At 45.0% G+C, this 20014-nt stretch overlaps 1 protein-coding gene across 1 annotated transcript in view; it reads right to left on the bottom strand.

Moving 5' to 3' along the window:
- Positions 1-20014, bottom strand: part of LOC147633493 (DNA gyrase subunit A, chloroplastic/mitochondrial-like) — a 107260-nt gene that overhangs the window by 18676 nt on the left and 68570 nt on the right. The window contains exon 14 of the mRNA XM_086806582.1: positions 104-190. Coding sequence (XP_086662708.1) covers positions 104-190 — 87 coding nt within the window. The remainder of the gene's footprint in view (positions 1-103; positions 191-20014) is intronic.

Below are 20014 nucleotides of genomic sequence, written 5' to 3'. Positions count from 1 at the left end.
ATATCCACAGAACAAAAGACTAGGATAAACATGATATCTTTTCAAACCCCTACAAAGATGGGGGGATGCAGGGGGATAGGGGGGATGGGGGGAAGAAAAAAACCTTAACAATATGATCCCTTTCTTCCGCTTGACTTAGCTGAAACTTTGCTCTCCTTTGGATGACAGAGCATCTGAAGTCTAAAAACACCTACATAACATTTCAGGGCATGAAGTACCAGCATATAAATGGACCCAAATCAGCTACTACGATATAAATCAAAGCTCCCCTTAGTGACTTGAATTTTCTGGCAATCGTGCCATCCTTTTTAAAAGGGGAGAAAAAACAAGATAGTGATCACAAGAAAATCTTGCCTACCCATGAAGTCCACTTACATTGATACAAAAACCTGCGCTCTATCAAGCTGTTTGGCAATCCAAGAATAAGGATAGCTCACCAGAAAGCAAAACTTTATGTGCACGAGCACTACAAGTAGTTAAAGTAATTAACTTGCACTCCCTTACCGACCATTATTTGATAAGTTCAAGACGCTTTAAAATCTCACAGCTCTTGTAAATTATGAGGTAGCGTAAAAGACAATTAAGATTCAATAACATCAGCCTTTTGGGTTTCCATGTAGCCTCAAGAAAACAAACAATAAACATGCTCAATAAACTTGTTTCGTATGATGACTCCAGCACTTTTAGAATGATTTGCAGCAAGCAGGCCAATCAGTACCCTTCCTTGCATCAAAGTTTTCTCACGTCCATGGCACATAGGGGAAGTACTAATGCCCAGTAATAACCGTTTAGAGTTTGACGGGTTCTGAATTTAGAGTTTAGAGTTAGGGTGGGATTTAAGAACTCAGAAGGTGGCATGTTTTATCTTGATCTAAGATGTTAATCTCCGGCTTGAGCCAAATTCAGCAATAATGTGTGTTTGCATGGTCTAGTCTGTGTGTGTGTACATACTTTTGTTTCTTGGTAAAAGCAAAACTATATTAAAAAGGACGCTCTCAAGGCAAGGGAAAACTTCCTGGGATGATACAAGTTAAAAACAGTCAAAAAACAAAGCCAATTGGCCATCATCGATCTAATGCAAATGGATGCTGGCAAACAATGACTAATGCAAGGATTGACAAAAGTAGTGATACACGTGTGCACGTGTACACACATGCATACATATATTAGATATATAACCAATGCAAGGATTGACGAAAGTAGTGATATATGTGTGTGCGTGTACACACACGCACACATATACCAAGATACATATCAAAATCGAGCCCTAAAACACACACGCGCACATGCAAGAGTGCACATATACTTACATATGTGTACGTACACATCGAGATATATGGCAAGATCAAACGGTGAATCTTGTATGTCATCAAAGATCACCAAGGCACCAATACAATGCTATGAAGATGGACACACATTCAAAAAACAATTGTTGTTTGTATTCGATTTTGTGTAATATGATAAGCCCAATTTTACTCAAGAAAAAAACAATTGTTGTCACCAATTTGGTCCTCTCACCAGTCTTGAACAGTGTTTCACACACTCTCTAGAACCAAGGTGTGAACGGGGATTTTCCACGAAAGAAAGCTAGCGCACTTTACTGGCATGGTTTGGCCTGAAAGATGGCCACATAGCATGGCACCATGGGATTTTTATCAATAAAGTGACTTATAAGTCCGTGTGTTCACATATTATTAAAGAGAGACTGGACATATGATAGTTTGGGCATGACATAAGGCGCCTAGATGAAACTTGGGCATCAAGCCAAGAAAACCACAAAGTTGATATTTTTGGCTAAAACTAGGAATACAAGCCAAGAAAAGCTTTAAATTGATATATTTGGGCAAGTTCGGGTATTTTTGGGCCAACCCGGTTCTTTTTGGCAAAAGGGAAAAAGCACAACTATTTTGGGACTGGTCGACTCCTTTAAAAGCAAGAGGAAGCATGCGCAAGAGGAGAGGGTGGTGGGCAGCAGATAAAAACGTTTTCTTCTCTCTCTTCTCTCCAGAGCAACTGGCCATAGAGTGGGCAACAATGCAGCTTCTCTCTCTTCCCCTTGTGCTAGCTGTACAGTGGACAGCGGGGCTAGACAGCCTTCTCCTCTCTCTGGCGCAAACTGTAGAGCAGCTGGGCAACACCTCCTTTCTCTTTTCAGCCGGCCATACAGACTTACAATGGTACAGTAGTCAGTTTTTGCCCCTCTATAGGCTGTACAGAGGTACAACAACGGGGCACCCTTTTTGTCTCTCTCTGGCATAGGCCGTAGAGTGGCACGGCACCTAGGCAGCTTCTCCTCCTCTCAAATTCGCTGGCCGTACAGTGGTACAGCAACCAGCAGGTTCTCTCTCTCTTGCGTGGGCCATACAACGGCATATTCTTCTCTCCCTTCACCGCCCCCTCCTGGCCATCGGTTCAGGGGCTCTTTGGAGACATCACGGACTGATTTGAGAGCTCCTCTAGGCCAGATTTGAGGCTCCGTACTGTAGGCTGTTCGGGCACAGAGTTCGGTTTTGGTTTTGACACCGCACCAGACTGTTGATTCGTATTGGTTCTTGGAGCGGTTTGTGCTTTGATTCTTGTACAGGTGTTTGCTAAGGAAGCTTGTGGAAAATCTGGTGCAATATTGCACCCGCACCTTAGTTTGATTGTAACCCGTTTGTTGGAATAAAGCAGTTCCTAGGAGGGGCTGGCTGTTCCGGCTCAGTGTTGTGTTCCCTTTAAGCATTTTTTATGGTTATTTCCACTGTGTTTTCATATCTTTGTTGACATTTGAAGTGACTGTCCATTGCATCCGAGTTTCCGTCAGGTATCATTGGTATCAGAGCTTAGGCTTTCTCGGAAGCAGAGGCTTGCTTCTACCAATGAGAAATAGATAGCTTGGCATAAGGATTTATGGATTCACAGAATTTGCTCGTGTTCAGCACTCTATCCATATGGACTATTCTCGATTTTAAATCAAATTTTGTTCATGCGAGTTATATGGAGCTATATCTCAAGGTATCTTATGTGTATGCTAAGGAGAGATTTATTTTGGCTTCACGACGAACTTGGCAAAGAAAAGCTAAGTATACTTTGAGTTTTACCAAGTTGATGCTTTTTGCCAACATTTGGAATTTTGTACATGTTGAACTCCCTTGCTAACGCAAGTGGAGAATGTTTCTTATGGTGATGGAACACATTCTGAGTTTGAAAAAGGCTTTTCTATGTATTTGCTAAATAGTTTATGGTTTTGGATCTTGTGTATTGGAGGCTCCTAGTCGTATGGGATGCTAGAATTGTCACCTACACAAGGATCTCATATGGGGGAGTATTCTAGTGGTATGGGACGCTAGAATATGTCGCATATGCGGTTAAAAAACTATGAATTATTTATCGATATCATAGATTGGTTGATTCTAGTCTATGACATGTTTCGATGTAGTATTATATGGTAGTGATGTGTGTGAACACACTTAGGACCACCGCGACACTTTTTCCCTCACTAGAAGGTTTTCTCTCCCATGCGTATGTCCACCCTCTTATCTACTCATTTTGGGATGTGTACTTATCTTTTGTATCTGGCACACATTTGTTTATTCTAATCATGGTTGTCACGGTACGAAAATACGATACCGTACGATACGATACCGTACGGGAATTTTTGGTACGATATGAAATTTTCGAATACCGTACGATAAAACACGGTTTTTATTTTTTACACTTACAACCTATGGAGCTTCAAGCTTGAATGTGAGGGAAGGTTGGGAGGAGAGGAGTCTACAGTGCTTGAGGAACCAGAACATGGATATGTGTCTCTCCCAGTTGGATCTCCCGATTGTCTCCAAAAAAGAACCTGGATGGGTAATGCAATACCAAAGGTCTCCCAGTGTAGCGTTTATGACTAAGGGACCGTCCTTGCACAAATACGAGCAGTGCATCTAGGGTAATAAGTTTAGGGACTCCTCTCTAGATCAAAATGGCCATGTCCAAATCTTCTCCCTCGTACATAACTTGAGAATCTAATTGTCTAGCCTACCTATACCAGGGATCTCCAAGTGACGTAGCAAGATTCTCTCATCCTACCAATCAAGTGTACACTACCAATCTACCTCGCCAAATTTTTTAGGTCTCTCAACAACCCCATATGAAATACTGAGTGGACACGAAAGTTACGAAGTATTGCGAGCATTTGGGATCTTCGTTAAGCAAGGTTTCTATATTTTTTTTAAGCATTTGGAAAAAAAAATTCAAAGAAAAAAAAACTCGTACCGTAGATTCCGTACGATATCGTATGGTATCGTACCGTACGAACCGTACCGTATGAACCCATTCGTACCGGTACGAGAAACAACTATGATTCTAATCTAGTGAGTTTGTGTGCTCTCAAGCTTCTCTATCTTGTGTGTGTGTACATTGTTGCAACCCTAACTCTAATTCCAACAATTGGTTTCAGAGCTAGCTTCCTTGACACTTGATCTAGTAGTTTGCCTCCCTTCTCACGACCCTATTTTTTCTATCTCCGATTGAGATACCCTCTTAGGACAACAAGGTATATATTGTAGTGTGTTGTATACAAAGTATACAGATTTTCGGGGCCCGCGGCATGTTTCGGGCGCATTTTGGGTACCAAAAGGTTTCTGCAAAGGTTCTGGAGAGGCGTCATTTTGGATTGGTTCTGCTCGATTTTGGGTGTTTGGACTATGTAGCGGCAAAGATTTGGTGTGCAGCAACATCTACAGTGTCTTTAACAACATCGACCATCATACTTTCGTCACTAACACACTATTCTCTACTCTGTGTTATTTTTCATACACTTTGCGGGAGATTCTATCACCATTTGGCCACCCGAATGGTTCACTCTTGCTTTCACACTATGTACATATTGGATTGGTGTCCATGGCTTATGGAATATGCCTATGCAGGTGATTGACACGTGTCATGCTGTATAGTTGGATATGATATTCCGCTGGGACTTGATGTTATCATGCCCAGAATATCTGGAGGACTCGGCTTTCCGCTGGGACTTGTGCCTTTGTGTTCATGCCCGGAAACGCCTGGAGGACTAAGCTTTCCGCTGGGACTTGTGCCTTTGTGTACATGCCCGGAAACGCCTGGAGGATTGGCTTTCCACTGGGTCTGGTATTGCATATACTTGCCTGGAAACGCCTGGTCTTATATGGTTTCATGAACGGAAATTGCTCATGCCAATGCTGCATTGCATAGCATCTTTATGTGCTTGCTTGCAATTGAAATTGCGTACTGTTTTCATGCTTGCTTGACTAATGTGTAGTTCCGGGTAAGGGGACGCCCGCCCGTGAACCGTGCGTGTGAAACTGTCTGCTGACATGGTTGTGTGGCATGTGAACAGGTGGTAAGTATTACCCAATCTAGGCTCAAATAGCCCTTAGGACTTAGCCAATATTTATAAGTGAGTGCGTTCCCACTTCATTAAAGTTTGGGCGTCCAAAAGTCACTTATAAATTATGACCGCTTCCAAGTTCACACTCACTGAAGTCCCGAGGCGGACACGACTCAATGTCCAGGACCTGATCCTCCCTTTTTACTCATAAATGGGCATCTCCCCATGTCCCTTTACCTGATTGGACCCCAATTCACTTACTTATTAAGAGAAATTCATGTTTTCTCTTCATGAGGATTTTTGGAGGCTGAAAACTCTGTTTTTCCACCATTTCTCTCCATTTCCAAGCTCTCCACAGCCATACCCAACTTGCTAGGGTGTTTTCCGAGCTTCCAGGAGTGTTTCCAAGTGCTAATCACTCTCCTACTCACTCCCAATGACTGAAATTCAGCAAAACAGCTCTCATTTTTGCTGTAATTTCTGGTCTTTTTGCTGAAAACCCTAATTTCAGCCTTCCTTTCTCAAGTTGAACCATAGGGGAAGCTTTCCCAGGGTTCCCTTCATCCTCTTGAAGACTTCTGTCGCGAAGGATTGCGGCAAATCGAAGATATCAACACTTCTAAAGCTTCCAACGCGAAGGCTTCCGCTTGCAACAACTTCTATGAAGACTGGTAAGCTAATTGGACAATGTGTTGTCATTACTTACTGAGTAGAAGGGCAGGACTCCTTGTTTAGCCGCCCTGTGTAGTATTTCTCTTGTCCTATGTGCTCTTGAAGACGTTGCTACCTTGCTTGGTAGAACATAGAGCCAATGGTAGAGAATATGGGCACTGAAGTCCGGCCGGGCATCAAGGCAGCTCCTTGGTGATCTACATCGACATACTATTGTTTTCTAAATGCTGAATTTCATATGCATTGGCATGGAGGATTTGGCAATGGATGCCCGTGAAGCTATGTATTGAATTTCTCCAATAGTAATACAATTTACTCAAGGGAGGTGTGTCTCTTGTCAATTCAGCAATTTACTTCTTGTATTTGAGCAAGTGTCCTTCAAATCTTAGTGTATTTAAGTGTATTGATTAGCATTGTGTTCAACCAAGTTTCAGATTCAATCAGTTGACAGCCATCCAAGGTTGCATTCAGTGTGAATACTGAGTACTTGCAGTGTGTTGAAAGATTTTGCATTTGAGAGAAAGTCATGGCTGGCAGTAGTGATGTATTCAACATGTTGTCTGCTGAGGACAAACTTGATGGGACTAACTACCCATTGTGGTCCTAATGATGAGGAATGTATTGGTTGCTAAAGGCCTTTGGAATGTGGTCAGTGGTAGTGAAACTCCACCTGTTTCACAACTACCAATGCAACCAGGTGTTGCAGGTACATCTAAAGTAGAATACGATACAGATGTGGCTCCTCCACATGCACCACCAGCACCTCCCACTGCTGCTCAAACGCGATGGGATGGAAGAGATGCAGAGACACATACATTGCTTGTGCTTTCTGTGAAGCGAAGCATTATTCCTCATATTCGGTCATGTAAGACTTCAAAACAGACATGGGATGTACTTGCTGCATTACACCAGGTGCGCAATGAAGCACGTGTTACATACCTACGCAAACAGTTGGAGTCTGAGCACATGAACGAGGGAGACTCAATGAGATGTCAGATTTTGGACCCTTGCATTACTATTTGGGGATTCAGTTTATGCAACACAATGATAGCATTGTTATGCTGCAGTCTACATATATACAGAAGCTATTGAAGAGGTTGCACGTGTGACACCGCATAGAGGCCGGAATGGGCCGACCCCCCCCCCCCCTTGGAGTATTTTATTACCCAAGGAGAATAATATCATGTACAAGCTTTGAGGACCTTACTCTCCCCACGGGAGATGCCGGATTATCCATATACAAATGCCATAACACAGCCCAACACGAGGCAACCAAGCCGGAACATAGGCTGTAGAAATGCTGAGCCAACAATATAATCCATATACCTCCGTGTGGGTACTGATTCTTCCCCAAAAACCACGGGTCTTCATGCAATAGAGAGGGTACAGCAAGTACAACTCTCCATTCAGCCGGTACAGCAAGTATAGTGGCTGTCTGGTACAACCGGTACGGTGGCTGGTACAACAAGTACAAAAGCTGGTACAACCAATACAATGGGTGGTACAGCAAGTACAAAAGCTGGTACAACAGGTACAATAGCTGGTACAGCCGGTACGACGGCTGGTACAGTAGGTACAGCAGGTACAGAAGCTGGTTCAGCCGGTACAATGGGTGGTATAGCAAGTACAAAAGCTAGTACAGCCAGTACAAGGGCTGGTACAGCTTGTACAACAAGTACAAATGCTGGTACAATAAGTACAATGGCTAAAAATCATAATAAATGATTAAATACCCTTGCCTTCAGTATTTCTTCGCGATGGAAGCCTCCAAAACAGTCCCCAACAGCCGGTATTCTTCATGGGCAGCCTTCAAGAGAGAGAGAAAGAGAGTAGCCATCATTAGGGCAGCCTGTAACGGTGGTAGAGGCTAGTGTGCAGCAAGAGAGACTCTATTAATGAAGAGAGAGGGCTCCAATTTATAGATTTGAGCCTCCCATGAGCTAAAATGGCAAGAGAAGGCTACAATGACAAGTGGAGAGCCACACAATAGCTGAAGTGACAAGTGTGAGGCCACTTGTCTCACTTTGATCCACTTTCTAACAAGTGTCAGGCCACTTGTCTCACTTTGGTCCACTTTCTTGCCACATGTCCCAATCTAAGAGATGGGTCCTTCCATAAACTTTCTCTCTAAAAATATCCCAACTGGTAGACATTCTGTCATAGGCACTTTGCCAACTCTTGGTATCTGCTCAATTCCAGATGTAATGACGCGAACAGAATTTCCATCGGAGTCGGGCCAAAAATAGCAACTCTCCTAAATTTTAGGAGTGTGGTCCTTAATATTCTAGGATAATCCCCCATTCCCAAAGCTTGTACTTTCCAAATATTTAAACATCCTAGAGTCCACCAGACCCCTTTCAGACTGGAAAATGTCCAGGCTGGTGACAAACATACGCTACGATATAAAAAAATTTCTTGTCGTACGATAAAATACGGTGTTTTAAAAAAATACTTATAAACTTAGGTATTTCCAAGTCCAGATATGGAGTATTTTAGAAAGGAGGAAAGCATCATAGTACAGAGGAAGCTCAAACAGCCATAAATAAGAAAAAAAAACCATTACCTATCAAAAATTTAACTTTTTTTGGAAAAAAAAATATTTTAAAAAAATTGGAAAAAAAATATTGATTTCTGAAAAAATCCATACGAATCCGTACGAGAACGTACGGTATCGTACCGTACGGTTTTCCGTACGATAAGCTGTCGTACGCCGTACGGAAACAACACTGGCTACACCTATGGAGACAGGTACTCGACTTAGTCTTCAAGATACAAGAGACTCTTTTGATGCTAGTATGTATCAGCAGGCGGCTGTTGGATCTCTTCTTTATGTATGCAACACAAGGCCAGATATACAGTATGCGGTCTCACAGTTGAGCAGATTTATGCATAGCCCAAGTACGAAGCATTGGCAAGGCACTCATTATTTTTTATTGTTTTATCCAAAGGGGGGTGAGTCACAGCTGCATGCTTTTAGTGATTCAGATTGGGCTGGATGTTATGACACACGAGTGTCCACTAGTGGGTTTTGCTTTCGCCTTGGTGATTCATGTATATCATGGCTTAGCAAGAAGCAGCCTATAGTGACCACTCCCAACTGTGAAGCTGAGTACAGGGCAGCTTTTACAACTACAGTTAAGTGTGTGTGGCTCAGACGTCTTATGGCTGATTTGGCTGTTGGACAGTCGTCTAGCACTACGATTTTCACTGACAGCCAGAGCGCATTAGCAGTTGCGAGGAACCCAGTGTTTCATGCTCACACTAAGCACATTGAGGTGCATTACCACTTTGTCAGGGAAAGACTCACTGCAACAGAGATCAACTTGGTCTATGTGTCTACACACGACAACATGGCAAATTTATTCACGAAGGCTCTTCCTCGTGAAAAGTTCGAAGCTTTTCGTAAAGCTTTGGACTTACTACCTTTTCAGGATTGATCGGCTATACCCTGTACATGTTCACATTATCACTTCAGGGGAATTTATAGCATTATATGGTAGTGATATGTGTGAACACACACTTAGGACCGCTGGGGCACTTTTTCCCTCACTAGAAGGTTTTTTCCCCGTGTATATAGACACCCTCTTATCTACTCATTTTGGGGTGTGTACTTATCTTTTGTATCTGGCACACATTTGTTTATTCTAATCTAGTGAGTTTGTGTGCTCTCAAGCTTCTCTATCTTATGTGTGTGTGCATTGTTACAACCCTAACCCTAATTCCAACATTCGAAGCCCACATGGCAAGCATTGTCCTCGACAACAGTGTGCCAGTTGAGCTTCTCTGGCTTGTGTGAGCATATGCTTATTTTGGTGACTTTGCAGAGAAGGATTTCTCACATCGATCATGCCACGGCACATCCCTTTTCCATGTATGTGGATGGATTTACAGAAGGACTCCAATGTGAGCCCACTGACATGTCAACAGGAGTTTGTGTCTTGTGTATGTATATGCATGGATCCCCAGGAAGTACTCTGGTGTGAACCCACTGACATGACAAGAGAACATGTGTGGCTTCTGAGGCTTGACATGACAGAACATGTGTGGCTTGTGAGGCTTGATATGACAAGATATGTCTGGCTTGTGAGGCTCGACATAACGGAACATGTGTGGCTTCTGAGGCTTGACATGACAAAACATGTGTGGCTTATGAAGCCTGACATGACAGAACATGTGTGGCTTATGGAGCCTGCCATGACAATACATGTATGGCAGATGCAACCTGACATGATGTGCTTTTCTTACATTACACGTATGGTAGATACAGCCTGACATGATGTGCTTTTCTTACAGTACATGAATGGCAAATGCAGCCTGACATGGTGTGATCTTTCTCAAGACTAGCAACCCTGGTGCTCATTTCATACTTATGTTTTGGAAAGGATTCAGCATCCGTTAACATTCAAAAAAGCAGCTTATGGATTTATAGATATTTAGGACACAATTGGCTCTTGTGTCTGTGTATAGTATTATTTGGCTTATGGATTTATGGATATTTGAGACACAGTTGGCTATTGTGCCTGTGTCTACTTATTATAAGAGTTGTTGAATCAGGATATGGAAACAATTTGTTTCTTCATACGGTTGGCTCTTGTGCCCGTATCTAACTTCAAATCATGGATCTGGAATTATGTAATACTATTGATGGACAATGGATCTTCTATATTTGAAGGATATTTAAGTGGTATCAGGCTTATCCAGTTGTGGTCAACTCTCTTATAAGACGGAGGGGATGTCACCAATTTGGTCCTCTCACCAGTCTTGAACAATGTTTCACACACTCTCTAGAACCAAGGTGTGAACGGGGATTTTCCACAAAAGAAAGCTAGACCGGTTTGGCTTGAAAGATGGCCACACAGCATGGCACCATGTGATTTTTATCAATAAAGTGACTTATAAGTCGATGTGTTCACATATTATTAAAGACGGGCTAGACATATGATATTTTGGACATCACAAGTGAACAAAAGGAGGCGCCTAGATGAAACTGGGGCATCAAGCCAAGAAAAGCATAAAAGTTGAAATTTTTGGCTAAAACTTATGAGTACAAGCCAAGAAAAGCTTTAAATTGATTTTAGGCAAGTTCAGCTATTTTTGGGCCAACCCAGTTATTTTGGCAAAAGGGAAAAGCACAGCTATTTTGGGGCTGGTCATCTCCTTTAAAAGCAAGAGGAAGCATGTGCATGAGGAGAGGGTGGCGGGCAGCAGATAAAAACGTTTTCTTCTCTCTTCCTTTCCAGAGCAACTGGCCGTACGGTGCGCAGCACTGCAGCTTCTCTCTCTTCCCCTTGCGCTGGCCGTACAATGGACAGCGGACAGTGGACAGCGGGGCTGGACAGCCTTCTCCTCTCTGGCGCAAACTGTACAACAGCTAGGCAACACCTCCTTTCTCTTTTCAGCCAGTCGTACAATGGTACAACAATCGGTTTTTGCCTCTCTCTACAGGCTGTACAGAGGTACAGCAACGGGGCACCCTTTTTGTCTCTCTGGCGCAGGCCATAGAGTGGTATGGCAGTTGGGCCGCTTCTTCTACTCTCAGATTCGCTGGCCGTACAATGGCAAAGCAACCAACAAGTTCTCTGAAACCGGCCTCTGGTAGGAACCAAAGTGCGGTAGACTAGCAGTCACCCAAACACAGTTGTAATCCAGCAAATAAGACAGACAATAGGGAGCTAGAGCCCTCCTACACAAAAAGAACGACAACACCTGTTGGCCCCAAAGCTTGGCACACCTTTCGGTATTTCTTTATTCACATTCAATGGAAGAGTCCAACTAATTACATCATGGCCATACATGGCTTATACATATGCATGTCAAATCTGCCAATCCTCTGGACCTCTTAGCAAAGAGGTTTCACACAACCATGTGCCCCAAAACACCACAATGTTATTCACCTCTAATCAGCCAAGATAGTACATCCATGGGCCCTTGAATATGCATGTAACTGGCCCATGCACATAGCCAAAAACACAGCCATACATCAGCCCGTAAACTCTTCCCAAAAACATGCTAAATTTACTCCTGTTTCTGCCCTCTTAGGCTGCAAATCCCTCCTCTCACAAGGGACCAGGAGAGACACTCCCGAACAACCCACGAGCCGGAAGAAAAAGGATTTTGAACCTGTGTGCGTCTAACACCGCCCACCAGCCTGTAAAAAGAGAGAGAAATAAACAATAGTCAACTGCCTCTCTCCTCACTGTTTCTCCTGCAACCTCCCACCCTCCACAAGAGAGAGAGAAAGAGAGAGAAACAGTCCTATCAACCTGCAGTCTTGGCCACGTGCAGTCCAAAACTGTACTTCTCTGCAGCCCAGCCAGTCGTCTAGAGAGAGAAGGAAAACGTGCAGCTGTAGCCGGCCTGTTACAAGGAGGAAAACGCCCGCTGTGCAGCCCCTGTGCACCGCCTGCCCAACCAGCGTACAGTCCAGCCCTGCTCTTTGTCCAGCCTTCGGACAGTCCAGCCTGCCTATAATCAGGAGAGTAAGAGAGTAAGAACTACTGCAGCCGACCTATGTGTATGTCTTCAGCCGACCAGCCTTTTCAAAAGCGTGAGAGCCAAAAAGCACCTCAGCGTGCAACTGCAATCGACCCTTTTTCCCAAAGAAAAGAGACCTCCAAAAATAACGTGGAGGCTCCCCAAAAGGGCCACGACTCCTAAAAAGGGTTCTCTCAATTTTAAAGGGTTTAAACCTTTGTCCCCTTGCCCCCTCCACACATGGGGTTGTTTTAATAAAACCCTTGCCCCAAGTTTGCTTTAATAAAGCCCTTCCCCCAAGTATGAACATTAAAAATATGTCTTGCTCACCGACCACCATGCTCACACTTATGCTGCACAAATTCACAAGGTCGTGACATACACCCCTCTTGAAAAATGGCAAGCATCATTCTGGTGATACAGCAAGACATCCAAAGCAGAACCACACTGATAACGAAGGCTGCCCATACAGCAGGATATCAGCCATGTGATCCAACTGAAAGTGAAAAGTCACTGAGCCATGCATATGTAACAACATTCACTGCAAACTAGTGGTGTAGTAATAATCCAAGTTGTATACCACTGTGAACCATACATAACCACAACATCCAATGTGACTAGTACACATATATCATAGAAGTCCCATAAGCAGATGTATTGTCAGCTGTCAATAACTTCGGGTGAGACATAAGCTGCACCAAGTGACCTCTAGATGACATCTGAGCCTGTCTGTATCAAGGGAGCGGAGGTGCTACCCCCCTCTTGAACATCAGGCAATGCTCCATACCTATGCTCTGCTAAACCTGAATGAGCCGTAGCAAGAGTCGGCTCCAACTCAAAGGCATCAAGATAAAGTTGCAATACCTGAGGTGAATCTGCTAAGTCACCCTCCTCCATCTACTTCGCATCCATCGGTGAATAGTTCTTGAACTTCACAAGATAGCGACGGGAAACTTTACCTTGTACCTTTCTTTCCTTATATGCCAGTATCTGCTCGGGAATAAGAACCTCATCAAGTTCCTCCACTTCCAACTGGGCCTCATCTAATACATCCGCATGCACATCCCCATGGAAAGGTCTAAGAAGACTCACATGAAATGCATTGTGAATCCTCCAGTGATATGATAGCTTCAAACGATAGGCCACCTCACCGATCTTTTCCAATACCTGAAAAGGTCCATAGTAGCAGATGCTCAACTTAGGGAATAATGTGCTCTTTACCCTTCATCTTCTTGAGCCTGGCTTTCTCAAAACGCAAAAGAACCCAGTCACCCAATGCAAACTCTAATGCACGCCTGTGACGGTCTGCTGCCTTCTTTTGCTTTTGTTGAGTTCTTTGGAGTGCCAACTTAACTCTCCTATAAGCTTCATCCATGTTCTCCACATACTGGTCAACCTGAAAGATCTTATTCTTTGTGTGCAAAATGGGTGGTACCTTCTTCCCTCCTTCCACAATCTCAAAAGGCGCCTTGCCCGTCGAGGTATGGACGTTGTTGTTATAAGCGAACTCCACCAAAGGAAGATACTTTTCCCATTAATACTTGTGCTCTGACACAGCATTTGAGAAGATCTAACACTATGGAATTGGCCTCTTCCGACTGCCCATCTGTCCTCTATGGATGAAATAATGATGAAAACTTGAGAGTTATACCCATGTTGTCAAACAACCCTCTCCAAAATAAACTTGTCAACCGTGGATCACGGTCACTAATGATAGACGAAGGCATTCCATGATACTTGAAGATGTTCACCAGGAACAACTTCACCATGTGATCAACTTTAATCTTCTTACGCACGGGAATGAAATGAGCCTGCTTACTGAACCTGCATATGATAGTCCAAATGCCATCATTCCCCGTTTGTGTCCTCAGAAGATCAAATATAAAATCCATGGCAATGCTCTCCCATGGTCTATCTGAAATAGGTAAAGGCTCAAGTAACCTTGGTGTCTTCTGAGAGTCAAACTTCACCTTTTGACATACGATGCATTGCCTAACAAAAACATCAACATCCCTTCTCAAGGTCGGCCGATAAAAGAAAGCCTCAACTGCCTTTACCGTGGCCTCAATGCCCTTATGACCTGCATACGGTGGAGCATTACTTTCAATCATAACCTTGAGCCATAACTGCCTGGTAACACACAGACTACCATGCATCAGCAAAAAGCCATCCCTGAGAGTATAATGATCATACCGCTGACCTTCAGACATCTGATCATAGACTCTCGCAAAATCCTCATCCTGCACATACTGCTCTTTCATCTCATCAAGCTCATGATGATAAGCAAGTGAAATTGTTGAGACCTGTGGCTTGCGTGACAAAGCATCTGCCACAACATTCTTTCTGTCTTCCACATGTACAATCTGGAAGTGGAACATAGACAAAAAGTTGGCCCATCTCATATGCAGGCTTAGTTCCGTACGTCGTACGGATCTGTCCGTACGTATGAATCGTACCGTACGGTACCGTACGGATCCGTACGATCAGGTACGAATTTCGCCTGTTTCTGCCCGTTGGAAATAGCCGTTTTCTGCCCGTTTTCTTGGTTGTTTTCCTTTCATCTCTCTTGAGTCCTTCTATAAAAGCCTCAAGGGCCAAGCCTCTCCTCCATCTACTCCAAGCCTCTCCTCCACCACCCTCCATCTACTCCAAGCCTCAAGGACCAAGCCTCTACTCCAAGCCTCTCCTCCACCCTCCTCCACCCTCCTCCAAGCTCCTTCCATCCCACTTGAGCCTCTACTCCAAGTTCTCTTCCTCCAAGCTCTTCCCATACTTCATCTTCTCTACGCTCTCTCCTCTACTCCACGCTTTAGCCCTTCTCTTATCCATCATGCCTCGGGAGAAGCATGAGGCTTTTGATTTGCATTGCCGCAATGTGGAGAAGGACACCAAGAAGTCCAACTCCCATCATTGGACATGCCGATATTGCGGCAAGTCATACACCAGTGGAACAACAAGGGTTCTCCAGCACCTTTCAAAGATTGGGGGACAAGTTGCTCCATGCAAGGAGATTCCGCAAAGCATTGCCGATGACATTTCATGGAAGATGAGCGGCGGCTCAAATTCAAGTAGAGGAGCATCATCAACACGCGCACCGGCACCACCATCGGCACATGATGAAGCGGCCACCGGCTCTTTCATTGGTGTATCCTCCACTGCCACTTCCACGGATGCACGGTCCGCCTCCGCACCGGGCAAAAGGCAAAGGGTGGTGGAGCGTGAAGGGGTGCAACCCTCTCTCCACCAAGTCACGGGTAGTGTGAGAGGTTCGGTTGCATTCCTTAAGGAGCGGCAACGCCTTGCGGAGATAGAGATTGCTCGCACCATTATTGAATGCAATCTTGCCTTCAATGTACTCCAAAAGGAGCAATGGAAGAAGATGGTGACGACGATTGCAAATGTGGGTCCATGTGAGGGGTGGACGGGGGTCTCTTACACGGCTATGCGCACGAGGAAGATTGATGAAGAGAAGGAGAGAATTGATCGAGCCCTTGACCCGATTCGAGCCGGATGGACGAAGTATGGATGTTCTATTCTCACAGATGGATGGAGTGATCAAAGGAAGCGTGGCATTATCAACATCCTTGTGTCTTGCCCGCTTGGCACATACTTCTTGCGTGCGGTTGACACCGGGAGAAGGGGGAGAAAGACTACCGTGAGTTTCATCTACCGCCATATTAGGCAAGCGATCATAGAGGTAAGCATTATTTTACTTAGGTGTGGCTGATTTTGTCATTTGTGCAAAGCCCTCAACTCATATGATTTATCTACCATGTAGGTTGGAGCTCAAAACGTGGTGCAAGTCATCACCGACAATGCATCAAATTGTCGACGCATGGGCCGCTTGCTTGAGGAGGAATTCCCCACCATTGTGTGGACTCCATGTGCGAGTCATTGCATTGACTTACTCATGGAGGATGTGGCGAAGCTCGGCTAGATGAAGAGGATTGTGCAACAAGCTACATCTATTGTCAACTTCGACATGCTAAAGGTGAAGGTGCTTGCTGTCACCAATTGGCCGACCATTTGGTCCATTCCTAGTTTTTGTGTCTCGTTCACTTGAGGCCAGGCCGGTGTCTCATGTGAAGAGGCCAGTATTTTGCTGACATGGACGGGAGCCAGACTGGTGCCACCCGTGTGTTAGCAGGATGGTGTCGTATGGACGGGAGCCAGATCAGTGCCACCCGTGTATGACCTGGACTGTGTTCGATCCATGGGACTGTCACGCCATGGAAGAGCCAGTATTCGTGCCGTGTTTTACCTATGGGACTGTCACACCTAGGGAAACTCGTGCCTGGAACTGTGTCTTACCTATGGGACTGTCACTCCATAGGAAGACCAGGTTTTTATGTTTTTATGTCGTGCCAGTTTTGTGCCGACAGATATTTTGTACATGTTCCATGAACGGGAGATATGTCCATGTTACTATTTGCACATGCACACATATTTTGCATGTTTGAAACTGTTTTCGCATGACATGTATTCGTGTGTTTGCCTGCTTGACGTGTTACTTACTGAGCGGGGACGCCTGCCAGTGAGTCGTGAAGTCTGCTCTGTATTCTGACAAGTTTCAGTGCATGTGAACAGGTGGTAAGTATGTTACATATGTTGTTTTAATGTTTTAAATTCTAACCCTTTGATTTATAAGGTTAGGGGTTCACACTTATTTAAAAGTGGGCACCCCCTTTGGGCACCCACTTTGGGGCCAAGGTGGGGAGCCTCACTTTTAAGTGAGTGTGGGGGTGGGCATGGTCACCAACCCCCACTAATTCCCCACATGCAAGCGTGGACAACACTAAGGTTATCTCCACGTTAATTTTTATTAAAAAGAAGGTCTCTCTTCAAGCGTGGGAGGCATCGCTTCTTGCGTTGGTCCATCACCCTTCGCCTCCTTCTCACGTAGACTACCGGCGACCAGCACTCCGGCTCCTCTCAGGCTACGCTGCCTGCCTCACTACAGGCGGCTGAATATCATTGCTGGCTGCTCTGAGGCGTGGACTCTCTACAGGCGGCTGACCCTGTTGCTGCTGCGCCTACTACCCCAGGCGACTGCTGAACCTGCATCTTCACAAGGCACTGCTGCGCCTACTTCCCCAGGCGACTGTTGAAATCTACAGAACAGGCTGCGCTTACCACTCCTTCAGGCGGCTGCTATTGCTCTCAGACGTGGGCCAGCCATCTTCACAGGGCATTGCTACGTATGTGCTGCTACAGGCGTTCCTTTTCTCACAGGCGGCTGTGTGCACCTCTACAGCTGATCGCTTCCCTTCCACACAGGCTGCGTTACATCCCCAGGAGGCTGCCTCCATATGGTGCTGCCCTTGTAGGCGCCTGTGTGCTCACATGCTGTGGTAAGGCTTCGCACCATCTATAAGTGGACTGCCCACTCTCAACAGGCGGCTACCTCTTCAAATCAACCGGTTCCTTCATGCTGTAGCCAGGCCTCTCCTTCCTTGCAAGTGGGTACTCCTCCTTTCACAGCAGCAGGCGGCTGTGGACTCTTGCGGTGGTGGTACATCATCTCCATTTGCGTTCTACAAGGGGACTTTGCATCTCCTGGGTGGCTTTAAACACCACAAGTATTGGTTTTCATATCAACCATATTCAAGTAAGTGATTTTCAGATTTGAGTAAAGTATTATATGTTTAAATCTGGTAAAAGATTCGTCCCGCTCGGCCTACACCCGTTCGGTGCCGGGTTGTCCAAGCTATATGGGCGAACCTCGGTCCAAAGGTGCTGAGATCGGGAGAGCCAGGCGTTAGTACGAGAGCGCCTGTCTGTGCGTGGTCTCGGAACACCAGTGTGGTGCTCTCCGCGGAGTCCAGTGAAAGCACAGGACCGTAGCGATTGGACCACACCAGTGGTCGATCTGCTTCGAGTTTTCTACATCGAAATCCGAGCCTACTTGTTTGGTACTGTTTTCATATGTACATGGACATTATCTGGTTCTCAGAACCCATGGAGCATTGTATTCTTTAAATACTCCCAATAAATATATCATATATTGAGGGGGGGGTCGGCCCGTTCCGGCCCCAGTGCTGGTGTCCATCTTTCCATTTCTGCTCATTTAAATTCAAGTTGTTTTAAAGTTGTCCATTTCAAATTTGTGGTTTTAAAGTTGTGCTATTAAGCGTGTGGGTGTCCAGCGGAGTCTTTCCCACTTGACGGGATCGGTTTCATTGGTATCAGAGCACGGTTGTTTCCCTCTTCCTAGTGGGGAAACGAACCTGTGTACTGGACATCCCGCTTTTAGCAAACTTTGAACACAATGGACAGCCAAGGCAACCCTTTGGAAGTACCAAATTCGAGGGGTCCATCTAGTGCTTCTCGTGGGTCTGATGCCCTGCGTGGTAGGCACAAGCCCCTTGAAAGGGTTCTTGATAGTGAATCCAAGGGTCAACTGTCTCCAGGAAAGACAGTTATGCTTGAATAAGACCCTGATGCTATGAAAGCTGAAATGGAACATATGAGAAAACTTTTGCAGGCTCAAGAGCAAGAATTGAAGTTTTTGCATGAAGATCCTCATCTACAAAGTGCTATTGAAGCCAGGAAGGCTGATGCTATGGTTGATGTAACCTTTGAATCAATGGCTCGTGAAGTGGGCAAGAAACCAAGGGAGTTGGCACTTGCCTATCTCCTTCGCAAAGGTGATATCAAAGAGGGGGATGACGGGGAGCTAAAATTCAGAAATCCACCTCGTTTGAAGCATGGAGATCCCGCATCCCAGAGGCTGAAATCTTTTTTGCAAAAGGAAAAGGTGACTGTCACCTCTCGTCATGCATCTTCTCCCCAAGGCACTAAGCCTGACAGATTGATGTATGCCAGTGCTCATGGAGGGCACGAAAGTCACATGCATGCAAGATATGTATCTCATGGTGACAGGTCTGCTTCCAGAAAAATTTTGCCTTCTGAGTTGTCTCATGGAGAGACTATGCCATATGCAGGTAAGTCACATGCATCTGAGCTTCGAGTTCGTGGAGCACATGCCACCGTGCCCCATGAAGCTTCTATGACGGCCCATGGAGCCCATGCAGACAGGGCTACCCCGTTGGATAAGGGGAAAAGAAAAAGAGAGGACCATGAGCCTCATGCCAGGAAGCTCAAGGAGTTCAAAGCAGGTGATAAATCTGTCAAATTTGATGTCTTTCATGGTGAACATGATGCTTCTAAGGTGTTAGCGTTTGTGGCACAGTTCGACATTGCTTTTAGCGATGAGGACTTTACAGAAAAGTCAGAGGTGCGCCATGCTAGCATGTTTCTGAAAGGCACTGCTGCCCATTGGTGGATCACCGAAAAGATCACCAAGGATCCCATCTCTACTTGGAAGGAATTCAAAGACAGATTTTATGCTCAGTTCCTGCCACCCAATGCAGAGCAAACTCTCACTCAAAAGTGGGACAGGTTGGAGCAAAAAGACAATGAGAGTGTGCAACAGTATGTGAACAAATTTTGGAAAGTGTTGCTGGAAGTGACTCCCTTCATGCTAATCTCTGAGGAGGAAAGAAAGAGGAAGTTTCGTTCTGGATTGCA

The sequence above is a fragment of the Cibotium barometz genome, chromosome 12 (assembly GCF_041138505.1).
Source record: "Cibotium barometz isolate CiBa-2024 chromosome 12, ASM4113850v1, whole genome shotgun sequence".
Taxonomy (NCBI): Eukaryota; Viridiplantae; Streptophyta; class Polypodiopsida; order Cyatheales; family Cibotiaceae; genus Cibotium; species Cibotium barometz.
This window is presented reverse-complemented; position numbering and strand designations above follow the sequence as displayed.